The sequence below is a fragment of the Ictalurus punctatus genome, chromosome 2, assembly GCF_001660625.3.
Source record: "Ictalurus punctatus breed USDA103 chromosome 2, Coco_2.0, whole genome shotgun sequence".
Lineage (NCBI taxonomy): Eukaryota > Metazoa > Chordata > Actinopteri > Siluriformes > Ictaluridae > Ictalurus > Ictalurus punctatus.
This window is the reverse complement of record NC_030417.2, coordinates 20489539-20514464: the sequence shown is the minus strand read 5'-3', so window position 1 is coordinate 20514464 and position 24926 is coordinate 20489539. Positions and strand designations below refer to the sequence as shown.

General features: G+C 38.0%; 1 protein-coding gene across 1 annotated transcript; it reads right to left on the bottom strand.

Annotated features, from left to right (window-relative positions):
- Nucleotides 1-2852: 2852 nt before the first annotated feature.
- crybg2 (crystallin beta-gamma domain containing 2) lies at nt 2853-24553 on the bottom strand. Its single transcript, XM_017452089.3, has 19 exons — nt 23595-24553; nt 19728-19775; nt 14813-14931; nt 12454-12664; nt 11464-11603; nt 10424-10550; nt 10305-10340; nt 10036-10175; nt 9128-9254; nt 8614-8762; nt 8238-8364; nt 7858-7890; nt 7064-7176; nt 6089-6218; nt 4654-4793; nt 4436-4559; nt 3942-4100; nt 3565-3724; nt 2853-3143 (listed from the first exon to the last, which is right to left on the bottom strand). Exons 1-19 carry the CDS (start codon nt 24510-24512, stop codon nt 3055-3057), a joined length of 3090 nt encoding a protein of 1029 aa, XP_017307578.2. The 5' UTR covers nt 24513-24553; the 3' UTR covers nt 2853-3054.
- Between the last annotated feature and the right edge of the window lie 373 nt (nt 24554-24926).

The following is a 24926-nucleotide window of genomic DNA, read 5'->3' as shown; positions in this document are numbered from 1 at the left end:
ACCAAGTATTTGCAAGCATTTCGATTGAAACATAACAAACATAGTTCAGAGATAATCAAAAGATACTGGGTTAAGATTTATGTTAATTAACATTGTGTTGCTTATTTTTAAACCATACACGAGCAATTAAAACATTTAAGTTCTTTAAAATCTGGACTTTCATATATTTAAAATTCTGTTGAAATACATTAGTTACCTATTTTGAGCGATAGATGATTTACAAAAATGTCGCTATGATCTGTTAAGCTGCTGCATTTCTAGATGTGTGGTCTAATGTCTAGTTGTGTAATGGTGGTACAGCATGCTCACTGCCCCATGTAGCTCCACAGAGTTATTATTGTTATTATTGCAACTAGTGGCCCAATGGGGAAAGAATCATGCTGCCCCACGCAGCAGTTAATGACAGGGTTGGTAAGGTCATCAGAAAGAATGTGTGAAATGTGAAGAGTCCAAATAGGAAATCGGGAGAAAGTGTTTACGTACAGATGATGGTTTAAGCAGCGCAACTTTTCTATAAAGCCGAGACACTTGCAACGAATTCAGATATATATGCAGTTTTCTGATCAGATATCCATCTGGACTTAGAGGTATGCGAATCCTCTTAGGAATGTCTTGGTAAAAGAAGCTTAATTGCTGAGATACCATTATAGAGGCTGTGCACATGACATCACGGTAGGCGGAATTCTCTGCGGTCACGCCCACTGAGTGTTTAAAAGACTGAGTGGCAGCATTATTTTACAGCATGAATTCGGCAAAAATACAGAAAAAATGCATCTAAAATGGGAAAAGCTGTTGTGAGATCGACTGTGCTAACAGAATCAACAAGAATTCAGAGCTATCTTTTACAGAGTGCCAAAAAACATTCGCTCCTTTTTTACTAAGTTGAGCAGTGTAAGTGTAAGTTGTTTTGGTATTCATGTACAATGATGAATAATTTGCTACAAATTTCTTTTTAAACGCTGCCTATTTCCATTGGTGAATAATGGGGGGTCATTCATTCTCTGACTGTGTTTTACCTTCACAAATATATAACTAGTAAGTGGAAGCAGTGTTAGCTACATACAAACTAGGACTAGCTAGCTTAAGGTTTACCAGATAAAATTATATAATAAAATAAAAATATTTGTACATACAACCAGAATGTTTATTGGTGTTCTTGTCACTTTAATTTCGCCAATGAATCCTGCCTTGACGTAGGACCAAGCGTCAAGGCTTTTGTATGCCTTCAGGCTTCAGGTAGATATAAATGTCGGAAAAAAACGATTTCTGGCCACATGCCAATGTCTATGGCCCACAGGTTCTTGGGCAAGTTGTAAGGGTCACTGTCGAATCCAACTGCCTTTAATTTAAGCTGATAATTGATAGTTATTTAATCATTTTCACAGCTTCCCCTATTAAAACCAGCCATTTTTCTGGATGTTTTGCCACTCAGGCCAGCTGAGGGGGCGTGTTCTGGCAGGAAAGTGACGTCAATGCATACCCTCTATACCCAGAACACACCCAGATCCGTATCAGCCCTGAGGAGCGTGTGTTAATGTGTACACCAACCTCTCTCACTTCTATAAAAACTTCTTTAAAAAAGACTTCTATCTGTAACAGTGCAGATAAAAGTGAGCAATAAAACTAATTAACAGTAAACTCCGTTAACTTTCCATTTATAAGTTCATTTCTTCCACAGGACAAAAATGCCAGTGGAATTAATAACATTTAAATAATAATAATAATGACGATGATAATAATAATAATAATAATAATAATAATAATAATAATAATAATAATAATCCATTAATCTCAGAACTATTCAGCTATTTGGATTCAATATTTAAAAGCATTTAAATGAATCTTTAAAGGTGAAAAAAAATCTTTAAAACAATAAAGTAAATAATAGCATGATAAAGTAAATCCCTCTCACATTTACACGGGTTAATGAGGCCATAACGAGGCTGATTCAAGAGACAGGTGTGAATAATGCATGTGGGTGTGGTCAGGGTTGGAGCTAGAGAAGGTACAAACACAAGAGGAGGCATGAAGATCTGTGTCATTTATTTTTATTTTTTGAGAAATTAAATCCACTCCCCAGTACACAATAATTCATACTACATTTTGAAAAATAAGACAATGTTTCTTAAAAACAACAACAAAGACAATGGATGGATGAATACTCAGAGTAACAGGTGTGTTATTTGGCATTTCATTAAAGTTAAACCCACCCACCCAACCACCCAACCACACCCACACACACAAATCCAACACACCTCCCGGTTAGAATAGATATTATTGCTAATATGAGTGTCCTCGTTATTAATATCACATTTACATGTTAAACAATAAAACTGTTTCATTAAAGTCCACGTTATAAAGTGTTATTAAGCGTTATAAACAAAGTCCGTGTCCAAAAAGGCAAAATGTTCCGAAAGTTCAGAGGTGTTTCACTCTTGCTCCAGCGTAAATCTGCTCAGAAAGCGGTTCTCAAGCTCTTACCACTTTTCTGCCGCGACCTCAGGTGACATCGATATTCTTTTATTCATAATTCTACATAAAAAGTTTATAAACTTAATACTGTCAGTAAACACACTTAGCACACTTAGCATAACAGTGGTCTTAGCTAAAGGAACTCATATATATATATATATATATATATATATATATATATATATATATATATATATATATATATATATATATTTCTACAATATAACTGTGCACCACACAGAATTTTCCTATTAAATTTCATGTTTTGACACTTTTGTGTGTAAATTTCTCTGTAACTGCTCCGTGTTCCACCTCATCAAAAAACAAATACCCAAAAGCCACAAATTAATCCAAAACACTCGCATTCAAACTTCAGAGTCTGGTGTTAATTGGAGAATTTTTTTTGTTTCTTTGTTAACTCTTGGGCTCCACCATGTGGATCACAGTATTTTTCAAGCTGATGGTGTAAAAAAATGAAGGACATGATGATTTAAACCTGCCCCTTCATGCACTGAATGTGGTGAGTTAGCTGACAGAATAAATATTAAATAAAGGTTAACATGACCGAAAAGGGGGTGGGGCTTAGATGAATTCTATGTCCCATAGCGGAGTGGGGGCGTCCTCAGTGTCGTTCCGAACAATCACATGATCCTTATCGTACGTTTTACCACCTGCAGAAAACAATAAAAAGTGTGAGATTTGTCGTTACCTTACATCATCATTTTTTTGCATTATGTATTTGGGAGGGGTTTTTTTCTGCTAGGGGGAGAATGTTTGTCAATGCATTTCAGATTTAAGACAGCAGAGGGCACTAAGCATCACACACTGCTCTTGTAAATGCTCCCTAAACACATACACTTTATCTTACGACTACAAGGATGACTGAAAACTACAGATATCCAGCGTCACTCCCCCCTACAAATGTGTACAGAAGTATTATTCTACTCAAAGTTGATGAAGTCCAGCCACTCTGACTTTACTGCTAGCACTTAAGTGATTATTAACAACTCATAGTTTATCGTAGTATGCCGTGGGGTGTTGTAGATGCCCTAGCGTCCCATCACACCCTGTCTTCTCCAGTCTTCATCTTACCCTTGACATCCAGCAGCAGGCCGGGGAAGGTGAGGCTGGCGATGGAGCCGCTCAGTTTGGCGCTCCAGGTCTGAACAGGAGTTCGGGTTTCTGACCACATAAGCACCTTCGCTCCTGGTTCCACATTGCCCACTACCTGCAGACTCATTGCCTGCGCCAACTACACTCACACACACACACACACACACACACAGACGGTTAGAGAGAGACAGATTAGCACTTGTGATGTATTAGTCTCGTTACATAACACGTAGATGTCTTAGCTGATCTGCTACGCTTGGGTTAAGATGGAAAAATGAATTTGTGTAAATCTGATCATTCTCAGGATATTTAATGCAGCTCAGATGAGTGTAGTGATGGAGTAACAGAACCCAGACCTTGTTCTTGATGAGGCCGTCCTGATAGAACCACACGTCGCTCAGACCCTCCACATTCTCGGACACCACCACACGTGCCGTCTTCATAGTGTCCACTCCGCCTTGCACCGACATGTAGAGTCCGTTCTCCTTATAACGGATCCGGAAGACTCGCCTCTTCTGCAAATACACACGCGTGCACACACACACACACACACACACACACACACACACACACACACACACACACACACACACAGAACATTAATGTCCACCTGCACTACAGTGAACATTAAAATGGTAGGAAAAATATAAAAAAGGAAAATAAGAACAATTATATCATAACGTATAAAAATATTAAAAAATTATCATTTAAAAAAAAGAATTAAAATCACCATATCAAAGAATAAAAGTACTGTTGGCGAATTTACATTTTATTTCATGTACATTTATTGTTATACTTTTTTTTGTAGAAGTATAAAATCAGACGTGGAGTGTGTGCCCTTATTTCTCACCTCTCGGATCGGGTACAAGGAACCCACAGATGTGAGCGAGCTGAATTTGGGCCAGTTTGTGATCTCCATGGGTTCGAGGAGGAACTGGCGCCCCCTGTAGTTACTGTGTTCACACAGCACCCAGCTACAGGAAGTGACACGTTACATCAACACATATGCTTTACACTTATAAAAGTTTACACACACACATACACACACACACACACACACACACGTACCAGCCGCTGTTGACCCTCACAGACAGGAAGTGAGGATTAAACCCTTCTTCCATCATACTAGACACCTCAGTTTCCACGGAGACCTCACGTCCCTCGAAACACTCCAAACCGAACAGAGAGATGGCTGGCACCGTGAACAACTAATGAAGAGAAATTAACACAGAGAAAGAGACTACTTTTGTTTGATTCCACACAAATTTCATACACTTTATTATTATTATTATTATTATTATTATTATTATTATTATTATTATTATTTACATTTTTAAAATATGTTAATAATTATGGTGCTATTGGAGCTTAAAAAAAAAAACCAACAACACAATTTTGGTCAAATTTTGACAATGATTTTAAATCCATATTTGTAAAGTCTGATCCATTTTGTGTTTGTCTGTCTGGGTTTAACCTAAGATCAACTCCATGTATTTAACTGTACTAAAACTATGGGATTAATCTTCCGTCAGAAGTACTGAGGTCACGGATCAAAAAATAATAAGCGTGAATCAAATATTAATTTTTAAAATTATTTTTTTAAACAGTATAGTAAAAAGTAATAAGTAAAAATTAGGCATTTATATCTAACTTTTTAACATAAACAGATTTTTACAACGCATATCTACAGCTCAAGATATACTCTACGTCTAACTAACTAAACGGGCTAATTTCCAACCTCTGATTGGTGAAAAAACAACAAAAACAGAAAATAAACCCTCAACTTGGAATTCCTACTCGTAAAGTTGGGAATGCTTCATGTCAACATGGCTCAATTTCCAACTGTTAAATGAAGATTATTATTATTATTATTATTATTATTATTATTATTATTATTATTATTATTCACTTTAGATAGATTAGCTGGTTATATCTATAACACTGACAACAGTTTGCTGTTTTGAGAAAATAAATACATCATGAATATTAACGATCACTCACATCACCAATGTTAGCCTGCTAGCTTTTTGCGAACACAACACAACTTGCTTTAATACAGTAACTCCAACACGGTGATCAACTGCAGTACAGTAATTATTTTGGAATGCAATAGCAATTCATTATTCATCCACTAGAGGGAGTGCATACAGTGTGTCTGTATGGTGATGTTTAGATTTATTCTTAACATGAAACTCAAACATTTTCATGGGTCAGGGTTTACATGCAACTTTATCCAGGGCCCATGATATCAGATTAAAACCCCGCCCCCCGTGTATGGCAGGACTGTGATTGGATGGTCACTACATTTATGATTTAAAGCATTACAATACATTCAATTCTGCCACAAATTCCAAGTTAAACTGTTATAAAGCAATCCCTTGGTGCATTTATTTAATTAATTTATTTTTTGCTCTATTTAGCCGTTTGTTTCGCATTTCACAACTTGAAATCCAAACTGAATGGGAAAAAAAAACAGAACAGAAAAAGAGAAAGCTCAACTCACGATCGGTACGGGTTTAACAGATCTCAGGACACAGTTATCCGAGCAGCCCATGCTAGTGAGATTAGCGTAATCTCCTTCTGACAGAATGTACTGGTTCCCCGAGAAGCTGTTCACATCATACAGAACCCAGCTACAAGACACGGAACACACATTAATCACTACACACAGTTCCCGTTCATGCTATACACACTTAACACATGAGAGTAAAGCAACAGGAAAGGAACTAGGGTAACGGAATAAATAAGAGCTAGCATTTTAAAATGAGCATTTAATATTTACATTTACATATATTTCTTTAGCAGACACTTTTATCCAAAGTGATTTACAAGTGTGGAAATACAAGCAAAACTCACTCATTAAGATGGATTCACACACACACACACACACACACACACACACACACACACACACACACACACACACACACACACACACACACACACACACACACAGACTCACTCACACTAAGATGGAAAAATGGAAAATAGACATTTAATGATTTTAACTTGATTTGGATTATCATTAAAATTGATTTCTGTGTCGTAAATCCGACTCAGAATTTTGGGAACTTGGCTGCAGATATTAGCACACCATCTTGTAATCTATGTAATGCTATGCCCATAATAGCTAAGGTTAGAAAACAACTATAATGATCATTGTAATCTTGCAAAAAACTAAAATGGCAAGGCATGGAAAAGTTTTAAGGTGTAAAAATGGAAGGTTTTCGTTTTGGTATTTTCATATAGATTTCAGCAATAAGAGGACAAAAAACATCAAATCCAATGATTAGCTTTTTATAATCAGCATTTAAATTTGAATGAAGGTTGGAAAATACTGCTAGAAATCCAAAAAGCTCCCTAAAAGCATTGATTGATTATAAAACTTGATTTGGAATCTCAGACTATTCACTCTGATCTCTGTGTCATCATCCCGGAATTCTTGGAACTTGTAAAACTGAAATCTGAGTGAACTGACCTTCCTCCCACCACCCTGCAGGACTGCACTGTTCGTCTCTCAGGCAGAAACTCCTCACTCTCATGGTGAACCTGACACGTCCCCTGGAAATTTTGCTCTGTGTACAACAGCAGCTAAAACAGTAGAGAAAAATAAAACACTGACTCAAGATTTACTCTTACCACCCTGAAGTTTAAACAGTTATTTTCCTCTTACAGCATGTTATAGGAAGTGTTTCATTCCTCTCACACCACAGCAAACTTCCAATGATGTAAAGAACAACACACCATACTTTTTGTTACATTTAATGTTCGCAAAACAACTTCTCACTAACGTTACAACAGCTATAAACAGTCATTCCCTCTCCATCCTCTCTTCATTCTCTCTCTTAAAGTTAATAAGACAAATAATAACTGCAGCTTGTCATGTTACTGAGAAACTGCAAAACTCCTCTGACCTGAAGATGTTGGAAAACTTAACGTTACGGCTTTTCTTCTAACTGTTACGGGCCTTCCATAAATTTTAAATAAACGTCTCCTCACCTTAAAAAAAAAGGTTTAAGTGGAGTGTGCACTGTGACACTGTGACAACAATGAGCTGTTACTATAGAAACGATTATTATAATTAGAACGGACGCATTAATATAAATCTGTGAATTGCAGCTGTACTACTGTCTGTTATAGAAAACTAATCAACACCTTCTCTTCTGACCAATCACAATCCAGAATTAGCACACACATATATACACACACACACACACACACGTCTTAATGGGGAAATATTTTAGTAGGTCAAATGATATGTGATGAACCCACCTCGCTGCGGAAAGCCTGAGAATCAGCCAGGGCCTGAAACACAGGAAGATCCATCAGTGACGTAGAAAATTCATTGTATGATGACATAATACTATGACATTAGTATCAACAATTTTTTTTAATTTTATTTATAAGCCAAACTATATTGTTTTAAAAACTGGACACAACAGGAAATGATTGTTTTGTGATGTTATCACCTACATCACTATATCAGTATGTTTTTATGTAATCTACACTATAATCACTATATACAGATTTTATTACCACTGACTGCCTATTAACACCAGAGAACACCTGGTCCTTGAGTGCAAAGCATTTTAAAACTGAAAATGAGCATTAGCAGATAATAATCTGTATTGGGTCTAAGTGTGTTTCATTACGGGCAGGATGGGCTGGATGGAACAGATCCGGTTATCTCCCGAGCCCCAGTCGGCACAGCAGTTGTAGAAACCTTTCTCCAGGACATACTGGTTTCCTGAGTAATCCACATGAGAGTACGCCACCCACCTGCCAACCAATGGACAGCCGTCATTAAATACCTGCACACTAAGTTTCCAGGAAGCTAATCAGAGTAAAGTGGAAATAAACCTACAGTAATGTGAGAATGAAAAAAGCTAATTAGAGTATACAGAGGGTAAGGTGAGAGCATCTGAGAGTAAGGGGGGGGGGGCTCTATGAGAATAAAGTGAGAGTAAGTCAAGAGCACATGATGGTCAGTATCAGGTGTTGGGAGAAACAGAGAAATATTTCACTTACACTCCATTGATTACGTGGATGGAGCGCGTAGACGTTTGGAAATCAAACAGCTCCACATCGGGAATGGCCTCAGTCACCTCAAACGTGTGCTCTTCCTCCACCTCCTCACTCGACATCTCAACCATCACCACCATGGGGTTGCTCAGGTCCTGCACACCATGAGTGCTTCAATAAATTTAACATAGCCGGTGTCTTGACTGTCACATGATCACGTGTGGCATTTCACACATACCTGTATAAATGTACCTGCGTGTATGATATAATTTTATCCCATGAACTGATGAATACAGTGCAGGTGTGTTACCTGTGTGTGCAGCTTAGCATCCTAACTGTTTCCTATTATCATATACTTTCACCTTGAGCCAGTGTAGGATACTGAAGGAACTATGAACGTTTATTTTTATTTATTTATATATTTCAGTGTACAAGATCATCAAATTTACTGAGTAACACTGAGTGTGTGTGAGTGTGTGTGAGACAGTGTGTGTGTGTGTATTGCAGAATTGTCGCTCACAGTTCGGATAACCCGGACAGAGCGCAGTTCGGAGTTGCAGCCCCCCCACGCTCGCCAATCGTGATATTCGCCCTCCTCTAGCAGGTACTGATGTCCACGAAAACCCTCCTTCTCATAACCCACCCATCTGAGACACAGAGAGAGAGAGAGAGAAAGCCAGAGAGAGAGAAGGACAAGGTAAACAAGATATGTAAATAGGAGTAGCCTCAGTGATAATCATGAATAAATATTATGATTGGACATGAGTGGGCGTTAGCGTATATACAGTACCACTCATAGCAAACAGGGGGTGCGCACACACACACGAGCACATAACCACGCATGCACAAACGCACACCTGCAAACACAGTGTATATAGAATGTATGTAGAATAAAGATATATCAAGAGGCGTGGCTGACAAAAAAGTGGGCGAGGCGAGTTGAATTGTATGCAAATTGTAGCCTATACTTTTTTTTTCATAATGAAACACTATCTTGTGTTTTTTTTTGTTTTCTGGGTTCATTCTGTTGCTAGTAGACAGCATGGATGTGATCCGGAACTGTATTTTCTGAAGAAATTAATCTGATTTATAGTCAAATGGGTAATATTTTATTTTTAGCGCTAGCCAATGTAAATTAAAGACAGGACTCTGGCGATCAACGTAACATGATTTGAGCAGCACAAGACAGAAAACCTCTGCGGTGTGAATGCAGGGTAAAAAAATGGGACAGGAAATGAAATTTTGTTTAATATCAGGAATTTTTTTCAATATCATTTTGTTAGATATCAGGAAATGATCATGTTTGGGCATTCCATCAGCACTAAGAGACAGTTTCTATTTTGTTTGCTGATGAAATGCCCAAACATTATAACCTCTGCCCACTTTGAACCTCTGGTGAATTGCATACACACACACACACACACTCACATGCCACCGATGACTTTCATGGACCCAACACTGTACATAAATGCCATCTGCTGTTGGTCTGTTTTGGTTATGAAGTCTCTCATGTTGGTGTAAATCTCTCGGCTTTTCCCGGTGAAATACGGTTTATCATAGATCACCAGCTAAGAATTAAAACAACAACACGACACATCAGACACACTCCTATACACACACACAACACGTATCATACACAGTATATGTGCCATGTGCCATTTGTGCTACGATTGTATTTCAGTGTTAGAGTGTCTTACTTTAGGCTCGTTGGGTCTCTCCACTCTCGGTTCTCCCTAAACCACAAAAGAAACTCCATGAACTCTGTACTCCAACAAGATTCACACTCAAGCCGTGTTTTACAGCATGATACACTTACGATTTTGAGAGGATGTAGGGAGCCTACGTAGGGATGCGTGACGCCCCAGGAAGCTGGATTTGGAAAGCCTCCGACCTCCAGGACTCGCGGGACGCCCTGAAAATAGGGCTCGGCGAACACCAGCCACCTACAACACGGAGACAGAAAATGCATGAGTGATGAGCCCCATAATGTTGAAGTCATTTAGTACGGCACAGTAAAACGATTGACATTCGTATTCAGGTTCAGCAAATTGAATCCGAGAGTTACGACAGTGTGAGATAAGTTTATGGTATTCAGAGTCGGGTACGCAGCTGCTTAAGTGGATTTTCTGAGCTCCACATTCAGATTATTAAAATCATCTGTGTGTAATTCACACCTCAGAGGTTACCAGATTGTTCTTGAGTAGAAGCTTGTGAGAGAGAGTGTTACAATAATGTCTAGACCATTGCCTCTAAACACAAACACTCACCTTTAAATCCCAAAAAACTCGGGGACAGAAAATATGGACTGAAAACAGAAACAGCATTTTTTCTTTCTTGTCAATTGTAATGTGTTATAACATAAAAACATGAGACAATTTAAAAATAAACATAAACACTCTAATATGATGGTAAGTATATGGTAAGAATATCACCAATATATTACTGTATGAATAGTCCAAGTTGTAAATTTGTTTTAATTGAACAAAATGGCTTCCATACTCGTTATTCAGCAGCACACAGAATAGCACTTGATCCAGCACATCCTGTTATTTTGCATTTTATTTAATCTTTTTATATCGTACACCGTCAGTTACTTGTGTATGTAGGAGATTTTATAACACTTTCAATCTGCAGTGAATTAATAAAATAAAGCCAGTGTTTGTGTTAATTCGATGTGCTCTCCTGTAAAATAAACATGGCCATAGTGTGAATGATAATCTGACCAAGTGCTCATCCGCTACAATTACAGAGAAAGTTTAACTTCATACATCCATAAAATATTCACTGCTCCAGATAAGATATATTAATGAATTAATTACAGTTTCCTTGTGTTATTAATTCACTAGCGTCACTCACAGCCCAGCGTTGATGATGATGGAGTTGGCTTTAATGGGGAAGCCGTAGATCCGGGCGTCGTCTGACGTATCCCTGAACACCACCTTCTTTCCCTCAGCATTCTCCTCGGGGAAGAGACAGATCTCAGGAACGCTGTAGTCCTGAAGACGACATGATGACGTCAGGAAAAAAAAAACACATGCGGGAAGTGTTTAAAATGGTAATACATGGCTAGTAATCTAAATATTATGTAAAAGGTGTGCTTACTGTTTTTTTCTTTCACCTGCATCATATTTCATCAAATATTTTTTCTACTTTTCTTTTTAATAAAATAAAATTCATTTGACATGACAGTCTTTCATACTGTGTTTACCGTATGGACTATAAGTCACATCCTAAATTCTGCTTGTCTATAGAGAAATAAGTCGTGTGTAAACTTTAAAAGTCAAAGAAAAAAAAAGCTGGATTGAAAATTGCACCTGAATTATAAAATGTAATTTTATTATAATTATAAAAGCTTAGTTTACAGCCTAGATTTCTATATACTAATATTTGTATACTACATTTCAACAAAAATACTGTTAATAGAAAAATTAATGTGTGTGTGTGTGTGTGTGTAAATACACATTACTTACTGAACTCATTTTTGAAATGATGTCACTTAGTGGAAGTTTGGATTTATGTTTTACAAAAAAATAAATAAATTAGAGTAAGAAAAAGTAAGAAAGTCTGTAAATTCTATATAAGATAATATAGAATATAAAATATTTTTTTTAGATAAACAGCAAAAAAAAAAAAAAAATACTAATTAAGAGACCTGAAGTGACTTTCATGCTGCAGGTTATAAATCAGTCTATATGCACAGACCCCACCCTCTTATGAATATTCATTAAGGAAACCATAAAACTGACAAGAGTCAGGTGAAAGACAAATCCCTTATGTAAATGTGTGTGTGTGTGTGTGTGTGTGTGTATGCGTGCGTGCATGTGTGTCTGTGTGTGTGTGTCATACCCGGACTGCTCTGCGCAGTGACCCGATGACGAAGCGTCTTGGTTCTACATGTCTGGGTTCTCCATTCTCCTGTTCTCCATTCTCCTGTTCTCCATTCTGCTCGGCTCTCGGCTCGTCGTCTGGCGGTCTGAATGGATTGGTCAGCTCGATGTCTCCTTCGTCCAGCGCAAACTTCTCTCCTTTAAATTCTGGCTTCTCGTATAAAACCCAGCTGCAAAGTATGATTTATTTGTTGTGACACGTGTTCACTTCATTAAACTTCATTCATTCATAAACCACTGGCCACATTTCAACTGATTATTAAAGCATTCCGATTAGGTCTAATTTTATTATTTTAAAGCCTTCACCCATAAATAGCAATTAGGCCTACATTAGCATTTATAGACAAACCAGAAAGTTAAAATGATTAAACTAAGAATAATTACGCACACAATTTACAGTCCATTATCTAACAGGATCTTAATAAAACTCTTATGCAAATGTATGTTTTTATTATTGTAACATCCACAGTGACAATTAGATCATATAAAACAAAACGATTGAATCAATCATTTTTTTGTCATTTATAATCAATAATTTTGTAGATTTGTTAAGTGTGATGGCGTTACAGATCAGATTAGACTCATTAACACATTACTTAGTGAGTAGAGCGTTAGTCATGTGTATAAACAGATCAGGAATGTAAGGTGCTCTTAAAGTCAGGACTGTAAAGGTCAGAAATTATCATCTTGCAGGAACAGGTCTGACCTTTTCAGCATTGGCTTTTATTAAAGAAATGTGTATGAGATGCAATTAGGAAAATAAACGTTTCTGCTCTAAAGGTTGAAAAACACGTTATGCCACATAATCAAAGTCATTATGTGTTATAACAGCATGCTACAACACAGCGATGTTATCTTATATTGACATGACTGCCTTTTAATATTATATGCTGAGAAAAAGAAAAACAAGTGTTTCCCTTTTAAAATGCCTGAATTCTTTGTGTCCTCAGATATGGAACAGCTTTCCGATTAGTGTCCGTGTTACCGTCTGGCTTTCTCTTGTAGTTACACTGTTATAGCTAGCCCTGCTGGAGTCCCTGCTTGCACTTTGTACATCTTCTTAAACCATTACAGGACAAGACCATAGCTAATAATCTCTCTCTTTCTCTCTCTCAGTTTCTCACTCTCTCTCTCTCTCTGCCTGATGAGATGCCAGTGTTCCTGTCTCCTTCTGCTCTTTGGACCTGTCTGATCCATCCTGATGCTCTACTTCTGTTCAGAGCCTCGCTCACCTGTAAATGACTCAAAGCTGCTGAGGATGTCCCCATATAGATAGCCTACAGTTTGCCATGAGATGCCTGTGGACAGTTCCACACATGGACACCCTAACGATGGCTGTAGATGGTCTCACTTTCATACCTTAATAGTCTAATTACACTTGCTATAAACAGTTTACACTCAGGTCTGTATCATTTACAGTCGATTACTTCACTTGGATACGACAGACTTAAAGCTAAACCTCTACTGCAATATTTTGTTTGCAAGATACGTAAAAATTAATGAAAGATAAATGGATCATTTATATATATTTATTATTTTTTTTCCACACATCCATTATTCTGACTTTGTCATGTAACTTTGTGTTTTTAAGTTTAGTGCCCATTTCTTATTTTTACTCTTTAGTCCATCAGAGTTTTTAAAAAAAAATTTTTTTTAAATAATTTAATTTAAATTTTTAAAAAGCTTTTATGCGCACACAGAAAAATACTTACACCGAAACATCAAAGAATTTCAAGTTTTGTGATTGGTGAGATTATCTGATTTAATTTGGCTTTAAAATATCCTGATTAAGCCATTTATTTTAATCCTATGATGGCTTTGCAGGTTCATTCTCTCATTTGTCTCTTCATGAACCCCATAAACTAATCGTAACACACACATTTGATTGATGTTCACACAGCTGTTGTGATAACTTTATGATCTGAATATGCAACACAAACACAGAAACATGGCACTTCACTGAGAGAAATCTCAAGTTTTGCAAGACAATGAATCACTAATTAATTTATAATAAAAGAAAAGTAATTTGCAACAATACTAACTAATATTTTTTATCATCTTAAAGGCTTTATAAAGCATTAATAATCATAGAATATTGAAATAGTTTCTAGGAAATAAACAGTTTATGTCAGGACTCACAGAAACTTTATATTCTAATAATTGCAAATATAAATGTGTGTGTGTGTGTGTGTGTGTGTGTGTGTGTGTGTGTGTGTGTGTGTGTGTGTGTGTGTGTGTGCGTGTGTGTGTGTGTGTGAGAGAGAGAGAGAGAGAGAGAGAGAGAGAGAGAGAGAGAGAGAGAGAGATTTGTCCCTCACCCTCCTCGGACCACTCTAATGGAGATGGTTTCTGGAAACTCCCACTCTGTAGCGTTCATCACGTCTCCATTCACCTCGATCCTCTGTCCACACAGTCCTGGCCGGTTGTATATGAACATCTAATAAAGAGTAAAAAATCAGCAGCTTTAATAAAAAATAAAAATCCTAAAACTCAAATTCCACTTAAGAATATAGATGTAGCTGCAGTACTGGCTCCAGCCACCAGGGCCAGCGTGAGCAGAGACACCAGTAAACTAGCACATAGTCCTCTATTATGGTTCTGTGTTGAACACAAGGATATGAAGTAACGAGTGTGCGCTGGCTCATCTTCATAATTTATTATCAAAATGTTTATTTAAAGGTAATAATATAATTAATGTGACGTTATATAATTCTTATTTACAGTCATATTTATTATCATTATGCTATTTTGTTTTTAAGCATATAATGGGTATAAAAATATATATCAGTAATAGAGATGCACCGATGTAACGGCCAATAATCGGTATCGGCCAGTAAAGGCAATTTTTCACACTGTTGGGCATCGGCCGATAGTTTAAAAACATTCGATGATCAGGGCCGATTATATACTGTCTATCAAAAGAGGGAAGGAAATCACATCGGATTCGTTCTGTGTGTAAAGAGGATGTCTCTTGTGTGGAATTACTTTGAACTCAGTGACAATGACAACAAGACTACAGTTTGTAAGCTCTGCACTGATAAAATTTTTAACTGGATGCTAGAGCAGAGCAGAAGCAGTGCGTATTTTTTTCGGCGTGCATGTTAATGAATGAGTGCTTTTACACCAGACGCTGCAGCAGTGAAGCAGGGGTTTCGGCATCGGGTCAAATTTTTGTTTTGCTGTGCTGCTCAAGCTGAATTAAAGCGCCAGTACACCGTTGAAAGATTTAAATGAAGATGAGTTGACAAAAAAAGGTATATATATTGCACAGAAAAATATATTTGTAGAGTAGTATGGTTCATATCCAGTTAATGTTAATATGAATGTTAATATCATCAAAAAAAAGTTGATATTATATATTACCAGTTTGATGTTCAATGATAAAGTAGAAATGCTTTTGTTTGTGGTGAGTGAATGTGAGGCCTAATAGAAGTTTTTTTTAGAATTCCGTCAATGTTAATGAATTAATAATATTCAATTAATTAAGAAATCTTAATTTAATCTCCAGAATTTAGTTACTGTGTTAATGTTAATTTCAGTGATGTGTTTTCTGTTTATGAGACCAGCTACTGCGAAACAAGTAACTGGTTGAAGGCAGAACCACCAAACTATCGGTATCGGCCGATATCACTCTGAATAATCGGCTATCGGTAGAAATTTAATATCGGTGCATCTCTAATAGATACATTTAAAAACACTCAATCAGAACTAAAAAGTTTTTAGGATAATTTCTGTCCTTATCTATACTTATCTGCACTACAGATTTTCCAGGACACGCACAGTATGGGTGTGTTTATGTTTACATTGCCTGCAATATACAGAAATTTGTGACGTTGGTAACAAAGAAATGTTATAAAACACGGTTGAATAAAAAAGTGAGTTATTGATGATTTTATCAAGATGGTGTCACAGCTCTCCATTGATCCACATTATCTAATACTTTTATTTGGATCTTTTCGAAATGGCAGACACGCTGACACATCGTGATAGCTAGTAAAATCTATTGGCTTTCTATATCTATAAATGTAAATCTTGCACCCAAATCACTTTTTATAAAATATTCGATCTTGTTTTTACTTTAAATAAAACACTGAAACTCAGAAGTGGAATGATGAGAAATAGAGCAGTGTGATGGCGTTATAGATCAGATTCGACTCATTAACACATTACTCAGTGAATGGAGCGTTAGTCAGGTAACTATGTGTTTAAACAGAGCAGGAGTGTGAGGTGCTCTTAAAGCTTGTAGGAACAGGTCTGACCTTTAATTCTGGGTTGGTCAGGATTAAAGAAATAAGTTTGAGAAGCGATTAGTAAAAGAAATGTTTCTGCTCTAAAGGTTAAAGAACACATTATGCCACAGAAGTTATACATAAAGCCTACAGTTTGCCATGAGATGGCTGTGGATGGTTCCACACACAGACACCCTAACGATGGCTGTAGATGGTCTCACTTTCATACTCTAATAATTACACTTGCTTTAAATCAGTGGTTCTCAACCAGGGGGGCACACCTCACTGGGGGGGGGGATTGAAAGGGAGGCGCGAATTGTTTTCAAGAAAAAAAAACAGACAAGGCATCATTTGGGTACTTTGTGTATTTTATTGCTTTTCCAATGGAATGTGTATAAATGAAAAGCCCCGCGTTCCCTCTCCTTCTGCATTTTCATTTTGCTGGGGAGAAGTGGAGCTTAGCCTGCCTTTTATCTAGCTGTCAGTGCAGAACAGTGTTGCCAACTTACTGACTTTTCAGACCCCTTTAATGACTTTTTTTTTTAAAGTACCTAGCGACAAATCTAGCAACTTTTTGGACAAACCGTACCAACTTTCCAAATGTCGCCAGTTCTGTCCTGAAAGAGTGAGGTCTTGCTTTCCTGCCGCACTAACACCTCTCTCTGCGTCTGCTCTGTTCAGTGAGAGGCTGAGAGCTGGAGACTTAACAATGTCATGGATAACGAGACGTGCCCTTCGTCCCAATTTACATCATTCATATGTGAATGTTTTTAGAACGCAAGACAAATGAAATGCAACATGTTTCACATGTAAAATAGTTCACATCACTACAACCTAGTTCTCTTGTTCAAAGTAGTTATAGTGTTCAGAACCATTTTTGATCAATCATGTTCCATAACGGTCCATTATATAGTTTTATAAAAGTCATAAAATATGACTGGGAGAGGCTTAGGGGGGCTTTAGTTACAAAAGGTTGTGAACCTCTGCTATAAACAGTTTACACTCAGGTCTGTATCATTTACAGTCGATAACTTCACTTGGATACGACAGACTTAAAGCTAAACCTCTACTGAAATTATTAAAACACTGATGCTCATACTGAGGATCATTTAAATACACCTAGCACTGCTTGACTCTACAGTGTACAGGTGTAGAAATGTAATGATTTATAATCACACTATCTGGTGTTCCCTTTCGAGCCATTTCAAGGTTTCACCACCATCATGAGGGAGCTATATCTACATCTGGATTTTTGTAAAGTTCCTTAGAGACAGTTTTGACTGTTAAAAGCGCTATACAGAAATAATAATAATATTTTTAAAAAAATAATTAATTAATTGTATTAATTTATCATTATACTGAAAAACAAACCTCACTCAGTTTCTGTCTACAATGCCTGATCTACATTTAGATCAATGCCGCTGCTTTACTGCAGTTTTCCCAGAATATCTACAGACAGTGTGGGTGTGTTTACTTTTACATCACTGGTATGCAGAAATGTGTTTAACTTAACTTAATTTTTTTTTTCCCACATTTTCTTTCTTGTTTGTACTTTAAATAAAAACATTGAAACTCAGAAGTGTAATGAAAGGAAAAGAGCAGTGTGATGGTGTTACAGATTAGATTAGACTCTAACACATTACTCAGTGATTAGAGTGTTAGTCTGGAAATTATGTGTTTAAACAGATCAGGAATGTAAGGTGCTTTTAAAGTCAGGACTGTAAAGGTCAGAAATGATCAGCTTGTCGGAACAGGTCTGACCTTTAATTCATGAAAGTCAGACCTTCAGAAAAGAAATGTTTCTGCACTAAAGGTCAAACCTTTAAATCATAAAAAAACCCACATCACGCAACGTAACATCAATTTGAAATATAATCTTCATTGAAAAAGATGCATGCTATTAAGTTTTTAACAGAGCTCTACATTACTACTACATTATATAATTATTTTAAGTATAATAAGCTCAATCATGAAGCTTTATAAACATGGGCTTTGTTGAGAGGAAATGTGTATGTTAGTGTATAGAGGAGTGTACGTTAGTGTATAGAGGTGCGAATGTTAGCATATAGAGCTGCATACATTAGCGTTTAGAGGTACGTACGTTAGCGTATAGAGCTGCGTATGTTAGCGTATAGAGGTGCGTACGTTAGTGTACAGAGGTGCATACTTCAGCATATAGAGGTGTGTACGTTAGCATGTAGAGGTGCGAATGTTTGCGTACAGAGGTGCGTACGTTAGTGTATAGAAGTGCGTATGTTAGCGTACAGAGGTGCGTACGTTAGTGTACAGAGGTGCATACTTCAGCATATAGAGGTGCGTACGTTAGCGTACAGAGGTGCGTATGTTAGCGTACAGAGGTGCGTACATTAGCGTACAAAGGTGTGAACATTAGCATTTAGAGGTACATACATTAGCATATAGAGGTGCGTACGTTAGCGTACAGAGGTGCATATGTTAGCATACAGAGGTGTGAACATTAGTGTTTAGAGGTACATACATTAGCGTACAGAGGTGCGTACGTTAGCGTACAGAGGTGCGTACATTAGCATACAGAAGTGCGAACGTTAGCATACAGAGGTGCAAACATTAGTGTTTAGAAGTACATACGTTAGCGTATAGAGGTGCGTACGTTAGCGTACAGAGGTGTGAACATTAGCATTTATAAGTACATACGTTAGCATATAGAGGTGCGTACGTTAGTGTACAGAGGTGCGAATGTTAGCGTACAGAGGTGCGTATGTTAGCATATAGAGGTGCGAACGTTAGCATATAGATCTGCGTATGTTAGCGTACAGAGGTGTGCACATTAGCGTATAGAGGTGCGTACGTTAGCGTATAGAGGTGTGTATGTTAGGATATAGAGGTGTGTACGTTAGGGTATAGAGGTGTGTACGTTAGGGTATAGAGGTGTGTACGTTAGCATATAGAGGTGTGTACATTAGCGTATAGAGGTGTGTACGTTAGTGTATAAAGGTGTGTACAGTATGTTAGTTTATAGACTCACCTTCCCAGGTCGAGGGTTCAGTTTGCCATGTTCTTTCTCTTTTGTGAGCTGCAGAAGGAAAAGGTTTAGAGACTTTACACACAAATACATAAATAACCTTTTTCACATTGTGTAATTATAGATTTGTGTGTGTTTTGGTTTTTTTTTTTTTTTTTTTTACAAAACTGTACCAATGTTAAGTCATTTCTTATCTGAGTCGGTGAAACAGAGTACATTTGCAAACTGTTAATCACGATAATTTATGATAAAGGTGTATGTTTTGTATAATATAGTGCAGTATTTCCCTCCGCCTGAACTTTTCCATATTATGTACTGTTACAACCTGGATTTTTTGGGACGTTATATCATGAATCTGAAATTAAAAATCATGCAATATTTTTTTTTTAATAGATTGCAATATTGAAGTGGTTGAAGAAAAAGTCTATAGTTTGCGAAATTATTTAGAAATAAAAAAAAATGTTTAGTGACTGCATAAGAACTCGGTTCACATGAACCCACCACCATGCTTCACAATAAGAATAACGTTCCTGGTTTTGGGTTTCTGCCAAATATAACGCTATTTGCTAAGTCCAGAAAGTTTCATTTCAGTCTCATCAGACCACAGAACAGTTTTTACAAGTTTGCTGAAGCGCAAACATAATTATTTTTGGAAAACTCCACTCAGGATTTTTATACATATTTCCCACATCGGTGGCGTGTCCAGGCTTTTGGTTGTCCTTTGGTCATATCTTAACATCTTAACACACACTATTTGACACAATATATATGCATGACTAATGACTAATGACTAATGACTATGTTTGTGTGTGTGTGTGTGTGTGTATCCGTGCGTGCGTGTTTGGTTTAATAAGGAGAGGCCGTGTTTTCTCTAACACTCAGGCAGAAGTCTTTGCATGTTCAATGAGCTGTAGTTACGAAAGCAGGAGTGACAGCTAGAACTCAGAAATGATCTGCCAAACGTCTGTTTGATTAGAGCGTGTTCCTGAAAACATACAAACCCACAGATCACATGACCTTTGGATTGCATGAGAGACTTAAACAGACGCTGTGCAGGAATTCCACTGTCACAAATCACTCTACAGCATGCTGATTGATGGGTGATGATAAAACACCAATTCAGCACTAAAATAAGCTACGTTTATTACAAATAGTGAGTTTAAGCAATTTGTAAATACGTTTTGTTTTCTTATATGGACACATTTTTTTGGGAGTACAATCCAAAAAAAGCGCTTGAAGAACCCTTTTGCAGTTCGAATCACACACTATTTTTTGTCAGTGCTGTTCAGAGCTACTATGAAATGCATAGACATGTTTTACTGCTTTCAGCTACATAATTTCACTGATATTCAGTAGAACAGGAGACAGCTTTTCGCAAGTCCTCTTTCTCTAAAGAGACATTTTACTCTTCAGATCTCCTTCACGGGACTTTAATGGATTAAAAAAATTAAGTTCTCTTGCAGGGCCAGAACGTTGGACCAGCACGCGTCCCTCGAGCGAAACGCTTTGCCTAACAGCTTTGTGCTCGATTAGATTCCGCTTCACTTGCAAATGACTTTGGATAAAAGCGCCTGCCAAATGAACGAGTGTATTGTAAATGACGAGTGAGAATTTAGCTGATTCCCATGATTGCTAACAGCAGCAGTGCTTCATCACGACAGGTGACTACTGAGGCGTCAGGAAGTTTATTTTCCTCTAACAGTTCCTTCTGAACGGTTTAATTCCTCTTCATAATACAGCAATTTGCAGACAATTACATTTTATGATTTGTTAAAGAGTGACACAGCATATTTTCTATCCATTTATAATTGCACTTAATGTCTGCGAGACATGGAAGGTTCCTCCCATCAACTTTTATTCAAACAGTACCACACACTCACTGATGACTGGGTGTGTCCAAGTGCTATTTCATATTAACACTGATCAAAAATATCATTTTTATTAAAATTCCTCCCATACAATGTTCTCTGTATATCTCGTGCTCTTTTAAACAAGTCACAGGAAGTGTTTATAAACATCACACACGATGAAAATCCTTGAGAAAGATCTGCAGATTCGGTTCTGTCAAACCAGTTTTTTTTTCCGTCTATAGGATGGCAAGATAAGATTCCTGTGTAAGAAAACATACGCACGAAATAAAATTTTAAAAATGTCATGCAAAAGTGCATTAAAACAAAACACAACAGTGGCAAAATAAATGAGGCACCCGTGACAAATGACGCATTTATGAATATGCATGACTATGCAAATATGGTAATGCCCCATAATCCTCCTGCCATCCCTAACTTCCTAAAAGCACTAAAATGAGCTAAATTAGCTAGCTGGTTACGTAACATTCTAGCAAACTAGGTCACATGAGTGAGATTTCAGTCTCAGAAGCTCAATTTACTTCCTATATTCTCCTTATTTAACAAAGTCAAACAAAACTGCCAAAGTGCTATCAAAATAGATTTCAATGTTACCGTGACATCCATGATCATTTCATCGCTAACTTTAGCTGATATACCTAGCTAGCTAACCAAATTAGTACACAGGTTCTCTTGCCCCAAAGTTGCGGACCGTTATAATGACATCACACACTGAGCTCACCCCTAACCCCACCCCAAAATCAGAATTATAATAAAGTTTTGAGACATTCTCTACAGTATAATTTTAAAAAGCAGCTAAAGACATGTTTTTATAGACTCTATTTTCATGATATATTTATTTACGTGCAACTTTTCATAATAAATGTTTTGCTGTCTTTTTTTGTTTTTCTTTTACAAACTCTACTTTATAATGATGATTATTATTATTATTAGTAGTAGTAGTAGTAGTAGTAGTAGTAATCCTTATTATTACAAAAGCTTTATTTTTATTCCAAAGTAGTCTCATCATGCGATCCTTGGTTTGTAGGCCTAGCAGTGCTCATGAATTTTGGGAATTCTCATGATGTTTGGGTCAAAATGACAAAAACACAACTGTTTAAGGAACAGTTCCAACCATTTAAAAACTGCAGGTTTCTTCTGGAATTTGCATCATAAGCCTATGCCTACACATCCTAGACTGTGTGTATGTAATACACGTATTTACTTTGTGTACACAAAGCCTGCAATTAAGTGTGTGTGTTCAGAAGTGTGTTCAGAAGAACACATCATTGTCAACATCCATCAGGGATCAGGGAAATTAGCATTGTGGAGGAAGTTAGCACATTCATCTGCTGTTGTCTGAAAGCATTGTGATTTGTTCACAGCGCAGGAGCAGGATGAGGATATTTACATCACACCTCAAGCTGAGCACGCCCAGCTGATAATGTTTAATGATGACGTGATAGAGAATGACACAAGAGCTAATAAACAAAAAAACTAAAATAAAGGTAGGCTCAAATGGCAAAAATGTGCGGTTTTGTATCAAGTCCTGCTATTGGCTCAAATGTGAATTTTTGTTTGAACAACTCTTAAAAGATATTTCACTTTACAGTCACTAAACTACAAAGCAGACAGCACTAGCACTGTGAGAGACAGGAAGACAGGAAAGCTAGTCCACTTTAGAAGAAAAGAAGAAATGTGAATCATGCATGAGGCCTGCGGTAATGGATACGAGTCTCTGAGACTCGATTGTAATCCCTTTTCACTGAGTTGTTCTTTTCTCTGCCTGTGCTCTACAGTATCACAGCAGGACCTTGTTTTGAAGGAAAAAGAAAGTCCCAAAATGTCTTTTTTTTCTCAAAATTTACACAGATAGATGAAACCTTGTGACTCAAGAACTGCAAACAAGAATTGATCTGCTACTAAAAAGTCATTTAACATGACATTGTTAATATTTAATCGTTAAAGAGGTCACATCACACGAAATTTTGTCTACCATTCCACAATTTCAAAGACTACTTACATAGGCATCTGGGAATGCTTTGTACTTGGCCAGTAGGTTCCTGTCTGGTCCAGGCTCCTGGATGACACCGAAATTGTTTCTGACACCATTATGGACAGGCAATTCATGGGAAGATGTGCCAATGCTAAGGCTCCGCTGCAGGCTTGGGGGTTTCACCGGTGGTTCTGATGAAAGGCTGTGCAACACAGGAGGTGTGTTGTTGGAGGTAGGACTCTCAGGAGTGGGGCTGTGGATGACCAAAGGGTTCCTGCTGAAATGAGATGTCTCGGTCAACCCTGGAAGAGAGCTTGGGGACGACGTGAGGAAGGACAGCTCATAACTGGACCCTGCAGACCCCAGTGTGTCCGTTCCCTTGGAAAACATGCTTTGGTAGTCATGTCCGGAGTTAACCTCAGGCAACGAGGCTGCTCGGAAGAGAGACCGGTGACCTGATGGCTTGCCGTTCTCTTCCTTCTGTTCGGAACGGTAATTGGAAAATAGCAGGCTGTGGTCCAGACGTGAGGTTCTGATAAAACCGTTTACTTGAGATCCCTCTTCCAGGTTGAGGTTGGGAAGTGAGTTCTTGCGCATGACGATGCTACTGAGAGCTGAAGCTCTCGACGGTAAGATAAGAGAGCGTCCCTGTGCATCCTGACCCTGCTGCTCCTTTAGCATGCTCATCATTGCCAGAGGAGAACGCATTTCTTTGGAGGTGCTCCAGTTCAACCCCAGGTCCGGCGGCAGGCTGTTGAAAGGTTCGGCAGGTGGAGGAGAGGTCGGGCTGGAAATACCGGAAACCTCAATCCCAGGAGCAGCAGGGGTAGTGGCATCTTCAACAATCGGTGGAAGAGACGAGAAAGGCAAACTGGAGGTGCTGCGTAGGGACCGGTGTCGAACAGGAGGTGCCATGCTTTTCAGTGTGTCTACCAGGGTGTCCATGTCATGTGGAGAGGTGAGTGTTGGGGTTTCTGGCTCGGCGTCAGTGGGGGAAAGATCTACACGAGTCGCCTTGAAGACGCCGGAGAAGAATCCGTCAGTCTCCTCTGTGCTGTAATACGAGTCTGTGTTTGTTATTTCGCCGTCTCTTTTCAACTCACTCTCCTCAGCAGGTTCAGCAAGCTCCGCCCAGCTCCTCCTACCTGTCTGGCTCTCACTGCTCACCTGGACTTCGCTCCTCGCATTCCACCACGTAGTGTTACCGTGGCTACCCGCTGTGTCCAAGGAGATGGCTGAGGGGAGGGATTCCCACTCTCGCTCAGAAGAGAAGGAGAGGGAGATTGGTTCATACTCTGAGCTGCTGGAGAGTGAAGAATACAGGTGTGTGCTGCCTGACACCTCAGACTCCGATCTGTC